At 49.4% G+C, this 21025-nt stretch overlaps 1 protein-coding gene across 5 annotated transcripts in view; it reads left to right on the top strand.

The window, feature by feature from the left end:
• Nucleotides 1–9945: 9945 nt before the first annotated feature.
• GTF2IRD1 (GTF2I repeat domain containing 1) overlaps nt 9946–21025 on the top strand; it is a 47964-nt gene continuing 36884 nt past the window's right edge. For all 5 annotated transcript variants that reach the window (XM_041484948.1, XM_041484946.1, XM_041484945.1 and 2 more), the window contains exons 1-5: nt 9946–10069; nt 12095–12236; nt 15043–15189; nt 18824–19007; nt 20538–20848. In XM_041484948.1, coding sequence (XP_041340882.1) covers nt 9947–10069; nt 12095–12236; nt 15043–15189; nt 18824–19007; nt 20538–20848 — 907 coding nt within the window. In that variant the 5' untranslated portion in view covers nt 9946. The remainder of the gene's footprint in view (nt 10070–12094; nt 12237–15042; nt 15190–18823; nt 19008–20537; nt 20849–21025) is intronic.

Here is a 21025-nt window from a genome sequence, read left to right as displayed (position 1 = left end):
AAACAACAGGCTTTTTATATTGGCTCTTGGGGTAGGAAGAGAGCAGGCTAGAATAAAGATTTACAGTCTTTGGGAGATTAAAGGCCCTTGGTACATTGTTCAAATACCACGAGATTAGTTTCCAAGGAGACGGATACCAGTTGCCATAGGCACCGGGGGCCAGGAATTAGGATTGCGATTTTTTATCCTGATCACGCAACCAGTAGCTGAATGCTGTTAAAACTGGGCTTTAAATAACCCCAGTGTTAGTGTATGCACTGCTGAACCAGAGGCAGGGAACAGTCTGCTTGCCTTCCCCCTGCTCCAGCACCCACTCAGGCGTGCAAGGTGGGACCCAAGTGCTGAGGGAGGGGTGCAGGGGGGTACAGGGCTGGGAACCCAGGTTGGTGCAATCCCAAGATCTGCCTTGTGGGTTGTCCCATGGCTTCTGAGTTCGTTTCACCTAATTTTTTTCAAGGGTTTGCCAGCATCTTCTTGCAGCAACCAGCAGTCATGGTGGTGCAGGAGGTAAGGATCCTCATGGATCCATGGAATCATGTGCTTTGAAAGGGACCTTAAAGGTCATCTGTTCCACCCCACCCCCGGCATGGGCAGGGACACCTTCCACTAGACCAGTGGGATGTACCAAGGGGTAGAATTATCAGCCTGCTAATTTTGGCTTCCCCATGCCACTTGCTTCTGGGAAGTGCAACCTGAGCCCTGGCGTTTGAGGTGCCGATCTGCATCTCTCCTTCTAGGAACTGCTTTTGTACGGGAAGGGGTGCTGAGCTCCATGATGCAGGCAGAGTTTTGGGGCTGGGCATCCCCTGGGGAGGGAAGCTCAGCTCTGAGAGCTGTGCAGGCACCCAGGTCCCTGTGGCTGGGTGGTTCTGCTGACCCACCAGCCACCCTGAAGCTGATCTTGGCCTCACTGACCCCAACCATGCACACGAGGCTGCTGGGGCAGGATCCAGCTTTCCATGCCTGGTGCTTCCAGCATCCCTTCCTGCTATGGTGGGAATGCTCCAATTAACACTTTTTTCTGCCTTGTTTTTCTTTAAAATTTCTTTAATAAATGAAGAAGCAGTTGCTGGAAGCAAGAGCTTCTGTGCCTGCCTGCTGTGAGATTGCAGCATGGAAACTTGTCTGGAGCTGAAAGCAGTGCTGCTGGAGCTCCACAGGCAGAGTGATCCCCCTGCAGCTGCCATGCCATGGAAGTGTTTATCCTGGGGGAGATGAGATACAGCTTCTGAAGGGCACTTGATCCTCTTCTATCTCTCTTCGCACTAGACAGAAGCCTACTATAATTTTATTACATTATATTAAGATATGCACCTAGGCTAGGCTTAAGGAAATCAAGGTGGCTGCAGAATGTAATGCCCTGGTTGGAGATGGAAAGTGAAATTCCTGTGGTAGACACTTTTCCCTGTGGGAGCCCCCAGTTTGCTCTTTGCTGCTTTTATAAGGGGGACTAAACCACAGCAGGTGCCAGATTATTCAGGAAAGCAGAGCCAAGGCAGCGATGCTGGTGGAAGTTGTAATGCCCGTGTGTATGTGAGGAGGTTTTCCAGCAGGTGCCTTGGGATTTGTGGGTAAAATAAAAGAGAGGAGGAGGTGTTTGGTCATGAGAGCTTGCTCTGCCCTGTACTACCCCCTTGTAAGGAAACAGGCAGGGGAGATACAGGGTTTGGGAGAGCCAACAGAGGCAGTGAGGTAAGAGCTACTGGCACAGTGGGGATGCAGGCACAAAGCAGTGCTTACATCCTCACTGTACGGGTAGCACTGTGGCCCAGACTGCACCAGAGGGTGTTTGCCCCCCAGCTCTGCTGCTTTCAGTCTTGGGAGAAAGGTATCACCTTGAAAAGCTGGTATCAGCTTGACACCTTTCAGTCCTGGGAAAGCTGCAGCCCAGGGCTGGGACAGGAGCACTCTGTGCTGGGTTCAGAACTGGCTGCATGGCCGGCCCAGAGAGCGCTGGTGAGCGCTGCTGCATCCAGCTGGGGCCAGGCACCAGGGCTGTCCCTCAGGGCTCTGTGCTGGGGCCAGCTCTGTTCAATATCTTCATTGATGATCGGGATGAGGGGATTGAGTCCACCACCAGTAAATTTGCAGATGACACCAAGCTGGGAGCGTGTGTCCATTTGTTGGAGAATGGGAGGGCTCTGCAAAGGGATCTGGACAGGCTGGATGAATGGGCTTAGTCCAGCAACAGGAAGTGCCCAGTCCTGCATTTCGGCCACAACAGCCCCCTGCAGTGCTCTGGGCTGGGGACGGTGTGGCTGCACAGTGCCCAGGCACAAAGGGACCTGGGGGTGCTGCTCAACAGTGACTGAACGTGAGCCAGCAGTGTGCCCTGGTGGCCAAGAAGGCCAATGGCTCCTGGCCTGGATCAGGAATGGTGTGGCCAGCAGGAGCAGGGAGCTCATTCTTCCCCTGCCCTCGGCACTGCTGAGGGCACACCTCGAGTGCTGTGCCCAGCTCTGGCCCCTCAGTTTGGGAAGGACGTTGAGACGCTCGAGCGCGTCCAGAGGAGGCAACGAGGCTGGAGAGGGGCTGGGAACACAAACCCTGTGAGGAACCACTGAGGGAGCTGGGGGTGCTCAGCCTGGAGAAAAGGAGACTCAGGGGTGACCTTATCACTCTGCACAGCTCCTGAAAGGTGGCTGTGCTCAGCTGGGGCTGGGCTCTTTCTCCAGGCAGCACTGACACAATGAGAGGACACAGTCTCAAGCTGCGCCAGGAGAAATGTAAGTCGGATAATCGAAAAACTTTTTTACAAAAAGGGTAATAAAGTACTGGAATGGTCTGTCTGGGGAGGTGGTGGAGTCACCATCCCTGGATGTGTTTAACAAAGCCTGGATGTGGCACTCAGTGCCAAGGTTTAGAGGTGCTGGGGCATGAGATAAACTCTCTGATCTTGAAGGTCTCTTCCAACCTTGTGATTCTGTCATTGGGATTGTTCAGCCTGGAGAAAAGAAAGCCTCAAGATGACCTAATTGTGGCCTTCCAGAACCTGGAGGTAGCCTACAAAAGACCTGGACAGGGAATTTGAACAAGGGCCTGGAGAGACAGGACCAGGGAGAAGGGCTTCCCACTAACAGAGGCCAGGATTAGACTGGATATTTTGAGGATGATAATGCCTATATAAACAGCTTGAGTTATAAAATATCTACATAACATAATATATCTATATAATCTGACATCAATACAACCTGAATCATGGTTTTTTTATACCTATATAACCTGATACAAATAACCTTCTATACAGTGTAATGGCTAGTAAATAGATAACTGGTTGCTTAACAATGAATAGACAAAAAAGAAGAAAAAACTCACTACGCAGATATCTTTAGAGATAGACAAGAATAGTACTAATGAGCAATTGCCCAATGTAAAGCAAATTAGCCACAAAACAAAAGAATTTAGGACCAGACAGACCAAAGAACACCATAACTGTACATGCTCCAAAGACAAAGTTGAAAAGTTCAGGTGCAAAGAAGACCTTGGAAGCCTTCATCAAAGACCCCTTATGAAAAATGTTTTTGTGATTCCTGTCAATTGGCAATGGAATCAGTAAGTGCTTTTATCTGCTGTGTCAAAAGCTGACATGATTCCTGGGATAACTACAAAGAAGTTTTGAAATTTTCAGACTGAATAGCCAAATAATGCATCAAACAAGAAAACAGCATAAATATAGTAAAGAAATTATGTAGCAAAACGACTCATGCTTAGAATAAAACAGAGGAAGTTGTGGTACAGCTAAAGGATATTGCAACATAGCAACTAAATGCTTATGTATAAGAAAAAGCTTGATACACTTGTACCAGACTAAAATTATGTAGCAGACACTAGTGAAAGGTCTCCCTCCAGACAACCACAAGAAGGACAGGAAGCCAATGACCACCTAGAAAGATTAAATTTCTGATCCCAGCTTACTGATATTTCCTGATTCCAACTAACACAAGCATACTGGAAAATGGCTTAAAAACCATATATACATATACTCTGTGACCTTGTAGTGGCATGTGCCATTAGTGGAGTGGCGACTCCCTGGCCACCCAGCAGTGCTTGCTTGCTTTCTTTAAAATAAAAGATGTTAAAATAAAATCTGGTTTGGCTACCAAAATTTTACATCACCCTGACAATCCCCGAATTGAGGAGACGCATGTGTAGTACAAAAGAACTACCTAACAACCACAAGCTCACGCTATGCAAGTTACTTCCACATATCATGTTGTTATGTTAGTAACACTAAGCAATACTTACTGTACAAATATACCACAGCGGTTGACAAGGGTGGGTGAGTTAGGCAGAGATATCCTCCTCACCACCACCAGGGAATGGGAGGGCTCTGCAAAGGGATCTGGACAGGCTGGATGAATGGGCTTAGTCCAGCAACAGGAAGTTTAACAAGTCCAAGTGCCCAGTCCTGCATTTCAGCCACAACAGCCCCCTGCAGTGCTCTGGGCTGGGGACGGTGTGGCTGCACAGTGCCCAGGCACAAAGGGACCTGGGGGTGCTGCTCAACAGTGACTGAACGTGAGCCAGCAGTGTGCCCTGGTGGCCAAGAAGGCCAATGGCTCCTGGCCTGGATCAGGAATGGTGTGGCCAGCAGGAGCAGGGAGCTCATTCTTCCCCTGCCCTCGGCACTGCTGAGGGCACACCTCGAGTGCTGTGCCCAGCTCTGGCCCCTCAGTTTGGGAAGGACGTTGAGACGCTCGAGCGCGTCCAGAGGAGGCAACGAGGCTGGAGAGGGGCTGGGAACACAAACCCTGTGAGGAACCACTGAGGGAGCTGGGGGTGCTCAGCCTGGAGAAAAGGAGACTCAGGGGTGACCTTATCACTCTCTACAGTTCCTGAAAGGTGGCTGTGCTCAGCTGGGGCTGGGCTCTTTCTCCAGGCAGCACTGACAGAACCAGAGCACACAGTCTCAAGCTGCGCCAGGGGAAGTTTAGGTCAGACATCTGGAAAAAAATTCTTCACAGAAAGACTGATTGGGTGCTGGAATTGTCTGCCCAGGGGTGCTGGAGTCACTGTCCCTGGATGTGTCTAAAAAAAGACTGCACACAGTCTCAAGCTGCGCCAGGGGAAGTTTAGGTCAGACATCTGGAAAAAAATTCTTCACAGAAAGACTGATTGGGTGCTGGAATTGTCTGCCCAGGGGTGCTGGAGTCACTGTCCCTGGATGTGTCTAAAAAAAGACTGGACGTGGCACTCAGTGCCATGGTTTAGTTGACGAGGAGGTGTTAAGTCATAGGTTGGACTCAATGATCTTACAGGGCTTTTCCAACCTTGTTCATCCCATGATTCTGTGAAAAGTAGCAAAATAAAAGGGAATTTTTGAATGTGTGGAAAGATGTGACAGCAGTTATGGGGCAGCAGTTGGACCAGGTTTGGAACTGGGGTGCATGGACACCCACATTTAGGGGATCAGATGTGTCCTCAGCAGATGCTTCTCACACCTGGGGTGTGTGGCAGCGCGGCACCTGGGGGCCCTCAAAACCCAGAGCTCCTTGCTTGTCCCAGGAGGGCTGTGCTGCAGGGGCACCCACACACAGGGCATGGATTAGGGCTTTTCAGGGTGTTCAGACAGTTGAGGGTATTTCTGGGTATTCTGTGAGTGCCCTGGACCATAGTTTTATCTGCTGTACCACTGACATTGGTGCTAATGGAGCAGCTCACCAACCACCTCTTAGGGACACAGCAAACCATCCTGGCATGGGCATGATGTGCATGGCTTGAGATGGAGATGATGTGGCCACAGAGGCTGAAGGCTGGCACTGAGTTAGGTGTAGGGGATTAAAGGGTTTAGCTGGGCAGGACAGGTTGGTTGAAGCAAATTGCCCATGTGGAGCAGGTATCTCCACTGCTGCAGCAAAAATCCCAAGGACAGCGATTTGGCAAGCATGGGACCCTGTCACAGTGCTCCTGTGTCCAAGATGGCTTTGGTCACATCTGCTCCTCTGATACCAGTTTTGGCTTAAGCAATGAGAAAAAAAACACAAATGGAAATTCAGGCCTGGTCCCTACCCTAGCTTTTGCCCTTGCTGTGGCCGATGTGGTTTCCAGGGCTTCGTGCTCAAATGGCTCCAGTTCACCAAGCACCTAAGATAATATAATAATAATGTTTTTTGGTTTTTTTTTTTAATTTTATTTTGCTGGAACTGGGTTTGGTTCATTTGGGCCTCCCACCATCTCATCAGAACCTCTGAGGCAACAGTTAGAATTTTCCTGGAAAAATGAATAAGTGGATAATTTCCTGCCACTATTGTGTGGAACTGTGGGCAGGACCAGTGCAATGGTCAGTTTTTTCCTTTCCTCTTTTTTTTTTCTTCTTTTATTTTAACCTCCAGCTGCTCCATGAAAATGTTAGAGGGACTGGTGAGGGGATGTGCCTGCTGTGTGTGCAGGGCTGGGGGACCCCTGGCCCATTCCACAGGAGTTCTTGAGCCTCCCAACGTGCCTGGCTTTTCCTTTGCTGCAGCACAGGTGATTCATGAGTGAAACTGCCCCGGGGCCAAGTTTCTAATCTTTCCCAGGATTATCAAGGGAGATGTTGTAAGAGCCAAGCAGGAGATGACATCCTGTGCCAGCTGTTGCACAGCACCCTGTTCCCCTGAAATTACCTTCTGGATGAGAAATAATTAAATAATAATAAAATTTGGTAGCTTTTTAAAAATAAAAACCATAAAAAATGTTAAAACAATGTGCAAATGTTTGCTTTGGCCCCATGACAGTGGTGTGATGGTCCTTGAGCCAACCTTTGCCCCTGGGGTTGAGACTCAGTTTGCAGAGGTGTGATGGGGCTGTCCCAGGAGCAAGACCCCTGTGGAAGGTGACATCAAGCCTTTGGTGATGTCCCAGGGAGGGATTTCAGTAGGACAGGAGCGTGGAGCCCCAGGAATGGGGCAGGCTGCTGTGCACCCATCCTGCCCACCTTGCTCCCTGTTGCCAGCCTGAACTGCTGTAAGAATGGTTTACCCTAGTTTTCCTAAAGAGGACTTTCCCTTTAATTAGACAAACAACTTCAAGCCCTGTGTCTTAATTTGATTTAAATAAGCCTAGCACTTGCTAGTGAAGTTTTCTTTCCTCCCTTTTATTCCACCCTTTCTTAAATCTACTGTCATGCTCTTTGTGACCACAAATGATTAAAAGCTTTACTGGAATATTGTGCCCCCCATCCCTTAAAATCCTATTGTATTACTTAGGTCATCTTTTTGTTATGTTTTGGGGTTTTTTTTTCCCTTGTTGACTGATTCTTGCTTTTACTTGTTAAACAATCAGCCAGGGGAAAGGGATTATTTTTGTCCCAATCTCCTGCTGGATAGGAAGGGGATGCAGGTACCCTGCCCCATTTCCCATTGATGTTATCCCTGTCTTTCCTATTGGCTCCCTCCCTGCAGCCAGATCCAGCTTGTGGCTTTGCTTTTTACATTTTGCAGCCAAGAGAGGAGCATCTCTTCCCTGGAAGTGCTGATTCCTGTGGGAGGCCATGGCTGAGCAGGTTGGTGCAGCTCTCTGAGTGGATGCAACCAGCCCCACCAAGGCAGGGACTGCTTCTCCAAAATGCTGCTAGAAGGCAACAGAATGTCCATGTCATAGCAGCCATATTTAGTAATAAATAGGGCACTCAGAAACATGTACAGGCATCAGAGTAAAGCTGTTTGCTAAGCAAGTTCTTGGGGGAGTGAAGAAGGGAGTGATGCTCCCTGGAGCAAGGCAGTGGCTGTCCCCAGCTCAGTTTGGTGCCCAGCGTTGGCACCACCAGCACCTCCCTGTTTCCTGCCAACTGCAACAAGGCACCTCCTATTAGCACAGCATCCATGAAAATATGGAATCTCAAGTTCCCTGCTCCTGCAGAGCTGTGCTCAGGAAGCTGCTTGGGAACTTGCAGATGAAATGGGCTCTTGTCTGTCTGTCTGTCCATCCTTGCATGCACAAACTGCAGGGCTGGAGCAGGGCAGATTGCTTCCTGGTGTTGCTGCAGCTTTTTGTGATGGTAAAGCTGGAGGTGCCTGACAGAAACCTTTCCCCAGCATGGGGACACCTGGGGTCTGTGCCCAGCTGCAGGACCATATGTTCAGTTTCCTGCTTTATTTTCCAAGCTGATGCCTATTTAGGCCAGGTTCCTTTCCCCCAAAATTATCATGGGGGAGCTGTCCATCAGCTTTGTTAGAAAGTGTCAGATGGGTGGAGAAGGATTTTCCTGAGCAACTGTTAGTGTGGCTGAGGTTCCAGCTCTGCCATCTGCAGGTGCCAGTGGAGCCCCAGCACTGCTTGGCTGCTTTCAAGAGCTGGCAACATGGGGAAAAACCTGAAGGGCTCATCCAGAGCAATCACTGAAATTCAGTCATTATTGTTTAATGGGATTTCTCTCCCCTTTTCATTCGCTTGTTGCAGGCCCTTATAAAAGTTTGCCCAGAGAAGCTGTGGCTGTCCAGGAAGTGTTCAAGGCCAGGTTGGATGGGGCTTGGAGCAACCTGGAATAGTGGAAGGTGTCCCTGCCCATGGCAGGGGATAGAAATGAGATGGGCTTTAAGGTCCCTTTCAACCCAAATGATTCTGTGATTCTTTCATAACATGTGTGCTCAGGCACCTGCAACGATGACAGTGTGGGGGAGCTTGTTATTTTGGGCCAAACCCCCCCATTTCCCCAATTTCATGGGGCAGCACAGCTCTGCTTTGCATTCAGATTCCTTCTGCTTGGAAACAGATGAAAACTAGGGCAGGAAGGTGAATTTGGGGACTTGCTGTTGCCTTTAAGCCATGTTTTCAGTGAGGCTGGGCAGCTGTGGTTATCGACTGAGTGGTAAATTGAGTTATGTGCAGGCAGCTTCATCTGTATTCCCCACCTTCTGCCCATCCAGCCTTGTTAGGGACTCTCTAGCCTCTTTCATCCATTTGTGAGCACATGATTTACGATCTGGTTCAAGTGGTTTATGAGCTACCTTGCTGCCCTTTATTCACAGGGTTAAGGCTGGGTGGTGCAGCACTGCCCTCCAGATGGAGGGGTGGTATCTGGGGGGGCTGTGTTGGGTGCTGGGGGTGGTGCTGTCTCGAGTGTGGGTGTCCCAGCACGGGTGCTTTGAGGGTGAGACCTTGCTTTAGTGTTCCTGCAGCACTGGCATTACCACCAGTTGGGATGAGACATGAGCACTGAGTGCAGAAACCTGCTGCTGCTGCTGCACTTGTGGCTGGGTCCCAGCATTTTCCCCATTTGGCTGTGAGGGATGGAGATTCTGGGCTGAGCCTCTTTTCAGATATGTGGTCCCTGCATGCCACCTCATCCTGTTCCCCCGACACCAAGAACTGCAGAGTGGGGTGATTTCATTAGGGAATCCCTTGCCATGAGCTGCATCTCTCCCTTGGGGTGAAAGCAGAGCACCCTGTGACTTTGACCTGTTTCAGGCACACTTCAGGTGTCGGGCTCTTCTCTTGCCCAGGATTTAGAGCAGGGGGCACAAGGATGGTCGGCATGGTGTCTTCATGGAGACAGAGCCATCACCCCTGCTCACATCTGCCATCAGAGCTCGGGCACAGGAGTGTTCTGTGTCCACTTCAGCACCACATCCTCTGGCTTGCATGGCCACAGGCTGGAGTCTGGGGAGTCCCACCATGCAGCTGGTCCAGTGGCCCCTGTGGTGGTGGCATCTCCTCGAGGGTGAGCTCCAAATGCAGAGATGATCTGGCCACTGCTGGTGCACACAGCATCAGCTCCAGGGTTTGATTACAGCTCAGCAGCTTCTGCAGTTATCTGCCTTTAGCAGAGGACTCATGGGGATTGTGGGGCTCAGGCTGCTGTGGCCTCTCTGCGTGCCTCAGTTTCCCCTGTATTCCTGTGCTTCATTGCTCCCCTAGCGCACGGTGGTCGTGGGGCTTCTGTGGTGGTACTCAGCTCCAGCTCTCTGTTAGTAACAGTGATGCACAGCTCTTTCATGTTTTGGTTTTTTTCTATTTTCAGGTGAATATGGCCTTGGCAGGGAAGCCTTTAGATGTGACACTCCCCACCTCCAGAGCTGACCAATGGAATATGGTTTTTCCCCAGAGAGACGAAATCATCACCAGCTTAGTGTCTGCCTTAGACTCCATGGTAAGAGGCCGGTGGCACCCCTGTCCCCATCCCCCTCCCTCCCTTGGCCTCCATTGAGCAAGGCTGTCTGGGTGCAGGGCTGGCACACGATGCCTGGTGAGCTCATTCCGCTCTCCTCTGCTGCTGGAAAGCCCAGGGAACTGCTGAGAAATACAAACCCTTTCCTGCCCTGACAGCCATAAGGATCATAAAGTCAGCACAAGTTAATCTCAGATGTGTATTGTTTTCCCATTAATATTTATGTTGGTATCAACTGGCTGAAGGGTGGTTAGCTTTTTTTTTTCTTGCTGTTTTACCAGTGTTACCGTGAACATTTACACAACAGCAGAACAATGGCTTTTTATCTCTGAGAACAAAGAAAATAACTTTCATATCTTTTGACGTAGAATTCCCGGTGGAAACCTTGCCTAAGTCAGCCGTGCTTACATAAACAAGATAACTGTCTGGATTAAGTCTCGTGGACCAGAGCTAATCTTATTTTTAACTGTGAATGTGATCAATAAGGGAAAGCGGATGTGTAGAAACAAATGTCTAATGCAATGAGATGTGCTAAATAGCTCTCTCTTTTTAAAGTCAAGTCATATGTAATGCATTTATCTAGGATATGTTTTCCTCTCTATGCGGGTAGAGGTTTTTTCATTAATACCAATTTCCTTCTCTTTGACATCACCACCCCACTAAGGAGCAGCTTCCCTGGAGCCTACACACCCCAAGCAGCTTTGATGATTTATATACTTGCCATCCTGTACAAATTATGTTACCATAGTTTGGCTTCTTAACGAATATTCATTATTATGCAGTCCTTGTTAGGTGCTTACACAGGGGCCAGGGAGCCAAGCTGCTCCTGAAATTCAGCCTTTATCCCATCACTTCAGAGTGGCAGGCTCTGTGCTCACTGAAACCTAGCTGCCTGTGTGCCTGGTAAATAAACCACAGGGCTATATGCATGTCACCAAACAGGCTTAGGGTTTGGATTTGTTCTGCACCCAAATCTCACAAACCTTCGTTTTTGTGTTTATTTTTTGAGTGTTGGACTTTTTGAGCAAAATACTTGTCTTTGTGACTGAGTTTTGAAAGGAGGTTTCTTAAAAATATTTGTTTTGTGGGATTTGATTCAATGCCTCCTTGAAGAAGGTGAGCAGGAGGTAAAATGACCTAGTAGAGAAGCTGGTTTAAGCCCACACAAGTGAAGCTCCTTGTAGGTGTGTGCAGGGAGCTGAAGGTAGCTTAGGGGGGTTGGTCCATGTAACCCCCCTGCTCTCCTGCTCCCTCCCTCGCTGCCAGCATCCTCCAAATCCTCTGTGAGGTTGTTGATGTGTCTCAGGGCTGATGCTGGGAAAATCCCCCCTTTTTTACCCATTTAAATGATGATCTGGGGATAGCATCTTCCTAGCACCAGTGCTGTAGCTATAGGAATATGACTCAGGCTGCTGGCACTGAGTAACTATTATAATATAAAAAATACTAATAAAAATGCATATACATGTGTATTATGTAGAGCAGGAAGGGCATGTTACATAAAATGGATTAATGGAAGAAGTTTTTTCCGTCTCTTTATTGTTTTGCATAACTGTACAAGAAGAATCGTTCCACTAATCTGGACTTTGACCATATTAGTGTTCTGCAGCTGAAATAAGATTCCCGTGTTCCTTATTCCATTAGAGCTGGTGGAAAAATGCAAATTGTTATCGGTTGTGGTGTGGGTTTTTGTTAGATTTTTTTTTACAGGAATGTTTTCTTTTAAAGAAATGCAATAAAATGTTTATTTTTAGGATAGGAAAAAGTGAAATAAAATGATGGGTAAACAGTTCTTGTTTTCCAGCTGGATATTTTTGTAGAGCTGTAAAGTCACCAAAATTTTTAGGGGCTGTCATAAACCCATGAAATTCTGACATAAACCAGAACACTGCATTTGATGGAAGAATCTTTTGATGGGAAGGAAAAAACGCCACGGGGAAATGGCAGGGGATGGGAAGCAGGGCTGCTCCCCCACCCTGTGCTGTGCTGACCTGGTGCCTCCAACAGTGCTCGGCGCTGTCCAAGCTGAACGCGGAGGTGGCCTGCATCGCCGTGCACGAGGAGAGCGCCTTCGTGCTGGGCACTGAGAAGGGAAGGGTCTTCCTCAGCGCCCGCAAGGAGCTGCAGGCTGACTTCCAGAAGTTTTGCAGTGAGTATCTGCACCTGCACCATCTCCCAGGGCAAGGCTGGCGCTCCAGCTGTGCCAGCTGTGACTCCTGCTGCGTGCGGTCTGGGGGCACCGCGGTGCTGTCTGTCAGTCCGTGGGGATGAGGGGTGTTTGAAGTGATGGAGGAATTGGGAGGGAGCTGCAGACAGAGCCTCTTCCCTGCCAGGGAGGGCACTGCATACCCTGGGTTTTCTCTCCTGAAGCATCCCTGATGTGGCTCAGGGCTGGATGGCTGCTCTGCTGCCCTGCTGCTGTTAGCCTCCAGCAGTGCTGCCAGAGCTCTGCAGTGTTTTTTGAGGATTTAGCAGAAATAGTGTGTCCTCCCAGGAGCAGAAGGGCTTTCTTGGTCCAAGGCTTTTTTCCTGGTTTTGGAAAAACAGGCATGGATTGGTGGTTGTTGTGGAGCTGCTTGTATTTTTGAGGGATGAACAGTGCTGACAGGATACCTACAGGATACTCAGCAGGAGCTGTATTCCCCCAGTGTCAGATCAGATTCACCAAGTATCTGAGGGATACCTGTGTGTTGCAGGCCTTCTGTCCCAGCTCTGTACCTCTGCCAGTTTCCAAAAACAGGCTGGGAGCTGAAGGGAGGGTGGGAGCCATTCTGTGAATGGGGACCTTGTTTCTTGGACAGCATCATCCCCAGCATGCTAGCTATGCTTTCCTCACTCAGTGTACAAGCTGGAATGGGATCTGGTTTTGGTGGTGCTGAGGACACCAGACCCACATCTGTTCTGTGGTGGGATGTCAGTGGAGAGAAATACATGGTGTTGACAGAAACCACATAGGTGCTTAATCCATTGGAGAGATTGTTCGGGAGGGGTTTGCTCTGGTGACACCAGTGCTGTGAAGCTGCCCAGGTCACTGGGTTGTTCACTGCATGGCTCTGCAGGAGCAGCTCTCTGCCATGGCTCTGCCCAGCCCCTCGTCCTGCTGCCCTGGGCAGCTGCTGACCAACTCCACTATTCCATCCTCTCACATCCTGGTTAGTAATCCTCCACTGTATTCTGCAGGACAGGAGGCATTTGGGAGATGTTTCCTACATTCAAGGGCAGCTCTGCCTTCCCTTCCGACCACCCTCAAATTGTAGATGGCAGTGGGGTGGCCAAAGGGAAGGAATTCCCTTCCCTTGTGTTTCCTCTGGCTGAGAGAGGTTGTTCAGTCTGGAGAAGGGTCCTGAGAATCCTGAGAGCCCCTTCCAATACCTAAAGGGGACTTATTGAAAAGAGGGAGAGTGACTTTTTGCCCAGTCAGATAATGAGAGAAAAGGGAGAATGGTTTTAAATTGAAAGGGGAGAGATTTAGATTAGGTGTTAGTAGGGAATTCTTCTTTTGAATGTTATGAGCTACTGGAAAAAGAAAAGCTGCAGCTGCTCCATCCCTGGAAGTGTTCAAGCCCAAGTTGAACAGGGCTTGGAGCAATCTGATTTGGTGGAAGGTGTCCCTGACCATGGCAGGGGGGTGGAATCAGATGGTCTTTAAGGTCTCTTTTGACCCAGACTGTTCTCTGATTCTGTGATATATCCTGGTTGATGCCCTACCACTTTGTGGGGGCAAAGCACCTGGCACTACGTCCTGATTCCCCTCTCTTTGGTTTCATTTATACTTTTGTCAAAAAGAAATAGTCATATCTGGTTAAAAACAGAAATCTTGAGCATGGGATTTGAGTAAAGTGGATGATGCTGAAGACAGGGTGAAATGTGATAACTCTGTCTTGAATTATACAGGCCCAGGCTCAACTCCACTCCATAAAGCCCTTACAGCTGGCACACAGTGGAAAGTATCCCTGGAAGTGCCTCTGATTCCTTGCTGCCCTCTTAGAAAGATCTGAATTAATCTGAAGCAGACATCACTGGAGATGTAAGAAGCCTCTTATCTCTCTGGGATGCAGACCTCGCTGAGCACCCTCCTTTATCTGACCTCTGGTCCTGCCTCTCATGATGCAGGGGGGAATTGGCAGTGATCAGCATTAATGTCAGTGGAGGAGGGAGAGGCAGTACTTGGAGGATGCAGATGAAGATGCATTTCACAACCTTGGTGAAACACCCCAAAAAAGTTTTCCAGGGCCTGTTTTGCCATGCTGTGGGAGGCATGTGGAGCTTTCCAGGGGTGGCATGGTGGCTGTTTACTTTCCTGTGTCCAGTTCTGTGTGTGTCCTGTGTTGCTCTTGACCACTCCCCGTGATGTCCCAGCCATGGATTTTTTCCACAGAAGGATCTGTGAGCTCCTTGAGCACCCAGGCAGCATCCAGGCCTGATTGCCAATAGGAGTCTGTCGAGGATGATGAAGGAATTAGTCCTTTGTCACCGAAAATCCCTTGCAAATTACTGTGAATAGAACAGCAATAATGCATTTGTAGTGTTTAATTTTCTGTGCATTTAGGGATGCAAAGAAGTCAGTGCTGAAGATATGCTTTATTTGAGGTTTAATGGGGGAAATTAGCAGGAAATAGCTGGTATTACTGAGCTACGTGATGCTGAAGGGTAAAAAAGCCTCCAAGAAAGGCGGATTTTCTTTTCCTGAGAGATTGAAGGCTAAGCAGATTGAAACCAGAGACTAGAAATGGACTGCCCAATTAGTCATAACTGTTTCAGTCTGGCTGAGTGGGGAAAGCCAGGGAAAAGGGGGTAGGCACTGGATGAGCGCTGGCACCACTGCCTATTGCCAGTACCTTTCTCTGCACATTGGGGGCTGCTGGGATCATCCTAGCTGGGGCCTGAGGTGGCTGGGGAGCTGGGACACTTGCCTTCTCACCACAGTGACCCCTGTTTTCTCCTCTCCCCCGCAGGAATCCAGCAGAGGAAGGAGCAGGACGCAGAGGTGCAGAAGAAGGCAAAGGAGTGCGGGCAAAGGGTGCTCAGGGTCTCCCCGGACCAGGGATCAGATGTGTACCTCCTCAGGAAGATGGTAGAGGAAGTGTTTGATGTGCTTTATAGTAAGAACCTTCATGCTTCCCTTTGGGGATATGGAATGTCCCTGGGGCTCACTGAGCTGCCCAGCACTGCCACCAGCTGTGGCTTTCATGCCAGCCCAGCTCCTCGGCATGGGAGCAGGTGCCTGGCAGGACATGGAGAAATGTGCTCCTGTACAGAGTTAGCACTGCATTGAGATGGGTTTTGGCAACTGCTTCTTAGTTTTCCAGTGCCCCAAACTGAGCCAAAAAAATCCCTGTGCTGAATGAAGCATCCTCTGTGTCCCCTGACCAGGGGAAGCCTCTGTGATGCCTTAATGTGATTTCCAAGCACACCTTTATCCCTGCCACTGCATCCACAGCACCTCTTTCATAGCACTGTGTTGGAGCTCTGCAGATTCACTCTCTCTTTCCCCTGGCGAGTCTATTTAAAAAGAAAACAGATGATTTTCTAGCATGTGGCCCTGCAGCCCCAACTTTGAGAGATGAGGTGGTGCCGTTCCAGCACATGCATCATCCCCAGCAACAAAGCTGCAATTAAATATAGATGACCATATGGCTGTTGGTATGGAACCCAGTGGGTTGCAGAGCTCCTTCCAGGCCCAATCTGCAGTGGCTTGAGCAGCAGCAGCACCTTCTTCTTGCTGACAAGGATCCACTGGAGCCCCTGTGGAGTGGCTGGCAGTAGTGGCCATGCTGCTGGCTCATCCCCTGGCAGCACCTCTACAGCACCTCTACCCTAGTCAGGGTAGGAAGAGCAATACTGGCTTGGGAAAACAGAGCCCCAGTTATTCCCCCATGCTGCTGAGAGGGTTGTGTTAGCTCTGCATGATGCTTTGGGGGAGTTCAGGCCCTGTGGCTGGACCAGCTGCAGAACTGGATGCTTGGCTTTTCTGGCTGCAACTCCCCATCACTATGTGAGATTCAGGGCCTGGTGAAGTTCTGCTGGGGCTGGGCAGGGCTCCCTGAGTGCAAAGTGCCCCTGTTTGTGTATGTGATCTGGGAATGGGCATTCCCACACACAGAAGGGGGATAATGGGAGCTACCACCAGCCACGCTGGGCTCTCATGCAGGAGTTGCTGCTGGTGGCTGTTGCATCTTCCACAAGCTTCCACAGACAGGAAGAGGGAGCTGGCATCCCTTCTCCCCTGGGACAGACAGTCACTGAAATTTTCTGAAGCCACTTAAAGAACTTAAAGGCAATATTCCCATTAATGGGAGCAACCAGATCCTATTGCTGCCTTCCAAAGGCTGGGCCCAAGGATGAAGGAAGGGATGATGCAGAAGAATCAAGGGAACAGAATGGAGAGGGTGTTTTTTGGTGCTCCAAGCTGCAGGTTTCATTGTCCTGCTGCAGGTACAGTGCCACGCTTTGCTGTCATCTTGGGAATATGTGAATTATTAAAATCTGACATACAATAAATACATAATTGCATTAGAAAAGCTTGATCAGGGTGCATCTGCATGGGCTTTATGAACAAGGCAGCCCATCCACTGGATGATTAATAAGGCTTTTTACAGTTTCAAGGTGTATGGAGGTGTGTGGGGCCATGTCCTCAACCCAGCATGGCCATCAGTGCCATGGCAGAAGAAGGTTGGGCATCCCTGGGACAGCAGTTTTGGCTTTGGCACTGGCTGTAATTCTGCCTTTGCTGCTGCTTCAGTAATGTCAGCAGTTTCCATCCTTGAGCTTCTCTGTGGTGAAACCTGACAAAGCTGCTTTCTCCCCTCCCTTCATTCCCACTGGGAAAGGCCTCTCCTGGTTGAGTGGGGAGAAATGCACAGGAGACAGTAGATGCCCCAGGGTGATTCTGTTTGTAACACTGAGAGGACTGTGAGAGTTTAACAATTACAATTCTTAGGGCTTTTTTTTTTTTTTATCCTTTCATCAATAAGGATTGGAAGCAAAAAATCTTTTAAAATGCTCAGTCAAAAAGATTCCCTCCAGAGCCTGGTAATCTCTGCACCAACAGGATGACTGATTACCAGTGGCTTCTATTAAACAGGCATTAATGATGATTATTGTCTCTCTAACCAAACCACGAGTCTCTGTGCAGCAGTGCAAGGCTTCTGAAGGTCACCTTGACAGTAATACAGTCCCCATAAAAATATGTTTGGGGATTTCTTGAGCATTGATAAGAAGCCACTGTGGACATTGGGAGCTTCTCACAGTCATGAAGAGTGGTGATGAAGGGAGGTGGAGAGCTGCTAGAGCCAGCACATTGGGGCAGGGAAAATGTCAGCTTGCAGAAAGTAAACTCAAGGTGTCATGGTTCAGAGGCTTATTTTAAAACTTTGGTTATTTGCTTAATTAAAATATTATCAATCTTCCCTATAAGAAGCCTTAATGGCTTGTGCAAGTTGCACATTGTTAGTTATAATGCATTCCTTCAAAGGACATGTTGAAGAAATCACTTTTAGTAAGGACTTGCTGGCAGTGTCACAAGATTTGCAGTATTTCTGTAAGATCTTTTGAGTTTGGGTTTTTTTAAAGAAGAGGGGAAAAAAGAAAAGATTGGAAAGAAAATCCACAGTATAAAATCCCTCAACAACTTAAAGGTCCTATAACCTTCTCTCTCTGCCCCTCAGCTTGGAGATGAAGGTGCAGGCACTGTATCATGCCACCAGATGTTCTGCATCTGGACACTGCTTTGCCAGACAGGTTGCATTCATGGCTGTTTCTTGTGCTTCATGCTTTCAGCACCATGTTTATTGATCACAGTGGCTTGGGTTGGTTTCCAAAGTAATTTTTCCCCAGAGAGTAGCTTGAGGGTTTTGGCCATCCCTTGAAATCCTTCCGAGCAGGCTGTTTTCATGATGGTGTTTTGCCTGTAAAGTATAACAGGGTCTATAGCAGGATCCCTGGTCTGGGCACACAGGCTCTTTATCTGGTTTAGAAAATCCCTATATAATGGCAATGCTGCTGCCAGGGAAGGGAAAGCAATTTGTACCTGACTCCTTAGGGAGATTTTGGTGGCAGAGGTAAAATGGAGCCAGAGGCACATGGTGGGGACATGGTGGGACTGTGTTGCCAGTGTTGAGGGGAGCAGGTGAGAGTTCTGGGCAGCTGGAGGTGACTGTGCAGTCAAATGTATCGATGTTCAAGCTGTCTGTGAATTGTGGGATGGAGGGAGATTGTTGGTTTTGGTTTTTTTCCTTGTCTGTCAAAGTGAATCAAAGCTGCTTGACAGCAACAGCAATCAAACTGTTTTCCGTTCTTCCAGGAGGTAAAATAAGAAAACTGACTAGAAATGAGGTTCCCAGAATATCTCAGTAAGCATGAGATAAAAATCATTGTGAGCTCCTCTGCCTTCTTTGTCAGCCCTTGGCTCCCTCCCACCTTGCTGATGGCCATGCACCTCACTGGCATATGGCTGGGCACTCCCAGGGGTGGGCTTGTGCCAAGTGACCCCAACTGAGGATTCTACTGTGAAACCTGAATGATGAGACATCTGTTTATTGGCTTTTATGAGCTTTTTATTAATTAGTGCTTTTAGAAAGGAATTGGAGTGCCTTGCATGCTAAGTGTTAAGGTAGGAATCGGTTTTTTCTCTGAGTGATCCTGCTGGTATTTCTTGCTCTTGCATTTAGTCCTCCAGCCCAGCTCAGCCATGGTGCACAGGGTGTTTGTCAGTGTGTAACTCTGTCCCCTCCCCAGGTGAAGCCATGGGGAAGAGCAGCGTGGTCCCTTTGCCATATGAGAGGTTCCTGAAAGAGCCAGGCTCGCTGGCAGTGACTGGCTTGCCTGAGGGAATCAGCTTTAAGAAACCCCTGGAGTATGATGTGAAATCCCTGATGGCCATCCTAGAGCACAGCCACAGCATCCGCTTCAGGCTAAAAAGGTAATTTTAATTTTGGGGACCTCCAAGGAGCAAGACAGCAGTGAACCCTTGAAATGGTGGCACAGGCAGGAGGGTCCCTCCCATGTCCCAGCTTCTCCTCGAGACCCACAGACCTGGGCCCAGCCATGCCAAATCCAGCCTTGCACAGAGATTTGTTCGTGCTGGGGGTCTTGAGTCCATTTCAGGCTCATTTCTATAAAAAGTGTGTGTAAACATGCACATTAACTGCATCTTTTTATGTGTCTCTGCCAAAATTTCCACTGCGGTAAGCTAAGTGCTTTTCTGTCTCCAGAGGGATTTCCAGGGTAAATGCTGCAAGTGTCTTCCCAGGCTGAAATGGGTTTTTTAATGCCAGGCAAGAAGGGAAGTGGGGGACTGCAGCAGAGCAAACTCCCCCTTTTGGCCACATTTATGCAGGGGGTTCAGTAGTTTTAGGTGCATTTCCCCTGCATTTGCCTTGCTGGCAGCACCTCAGATCCATTCAGAAAAATGCTGAGCATGACCAAATACCTCCTCTAAAGGCTTGATGCTTCTGGAAAATCAGGCTGAGACAGCTAAAAGTAGGACACGCAGAATTTGTGCTGTCTGTGAGCTTGTGGCTCCGTCTCATGTGGAGCACATTGGTTTCTTCAGTCTGAGACTCATTTGTAGGCTGACTGAGCTCCCCCTTGAACGTGCCATGGATGCTGGGGGCTGGCATAGGCAATGGAGCCAAGGGATTGTGGTCATTAAAGGTTTTACCCTTTAAATGCACCGGGCATGGAGCTGTGCAGCTGGGTCCTAGCTAAAAAAATGCTTTGAACTAACCAGCTTTGACTAACCAGCTCCACTTAAAGAAGACAAGAACCATTTAGGTGCCTGAAGATGCTCAGGTGTTTGACTGATGGATGTAACTTCTGAATCATAGAACAGAACTATAGAATGGTTTGTGTTGGAAGGGACCTTAAAGATCATTTCGTTCCAAGCCCCTGCTGTGGGCAGGGATGCCTTCCACTGTCCCAGGTTGCTCCAAGCCCTGTCCAACCTGGCCTTGAACACTTCCAGGGACGGGGCAGCCCCAGCTTCCCTGGGCAACCTATGGCAGGGCTTCACCACCCACACTAAGGAAGAATTTCTTCCCAATAACCAATCCAAACCAACCCTCTTTCCGTTTGACACTGTTCCCCATTGTCCTGTCTTTGTCCCCATTGTCCCCATTGCCCTGTCCCTGCCTTTGTCAAAAGTCCCTTTCCAGCTCTCCAGTACCTTTGGGTAATGGAAGGCCAGAGTATGTTCTCCCCAGAGCCTTCTCTCCTCCGGGCTGGACAATCTCAACTCTCTCAGCCTTTCCAAATAGGAGAAGTGCTCTAACCTGTAATGGTCTTCATGATGCTCCTCAACAAGAAGCCTGGCAGCTGCTGGTGCAGCATGTCCCACCCTCCCAGGCATGGCTCTTCTTCCCCATCCACATCCTCGCTTGTTGCACCTTAGCACTGCCATGGGCTCAAAGGAACCTGTTTTTCCCTCCTCTTCTCCCTTCCTTCCCCTCAGGCCAGCAGATGAGCCCAGCCGAGAGCCCAACCCCAACATCGAGTTAACTTGTTCCTCCCTCGCCTCCAAGGGCAGCCGAGACTCTGGTGCCAACGGCCCTGTGGCCAAAGCCAGCACGCAGGACGCCCCCTCCGCCATTGCTGTCACCAACTTCCTCTACGGCGTCTCGCTGCCCGGCCCTGTCGCCATCGACCTCAAGCAGGAGGCGTCCTCGGGCCTGCCTGGGCCCACGGCGGCGGGCGAGGCCCTGCTGGCCCGGCCGGCGGGAGAGCTGAAGGTGCCTTCCTCACAGGAGTACAGCGACTGCTGTGGTAATAGCCTGGAGTTTGCTCTCCCGTGGGGGCCTGGTGCACTGCCCGGCCCCGGCCCTGGCAGGGGCACCTGGGGGTCTTGGTGTTCCTGGGGTGACAACCAGCGTGGAGCTTGGCCTGTGTGGAAGTGAGCAGAGCCCCCGCCATGCTGCGCCTTCCCTGGGTGCCTGCAAGGTG

Source organism: Pyrgilauda ruficollis, unplaced genomic scaffold, assembly GCF_017590135.1.
Source record: "Pyrgilauda ruficollis isolate IOZ18807 unplaced genomic scaffold, ASM1759013v1 scaffold69, whole genome shotgun sequence".
Classification (NCBI taxonomy): domain Eukaryota; kingdom Metazoa; phylum Chordata; class Aves; order Passeriformes; family Passeridae; genus Pyrgilauda; species Pyrgilauda ruficollis.
This window is presented reverse-complemented; position numbering and strand designations above follow the sequence as displayed.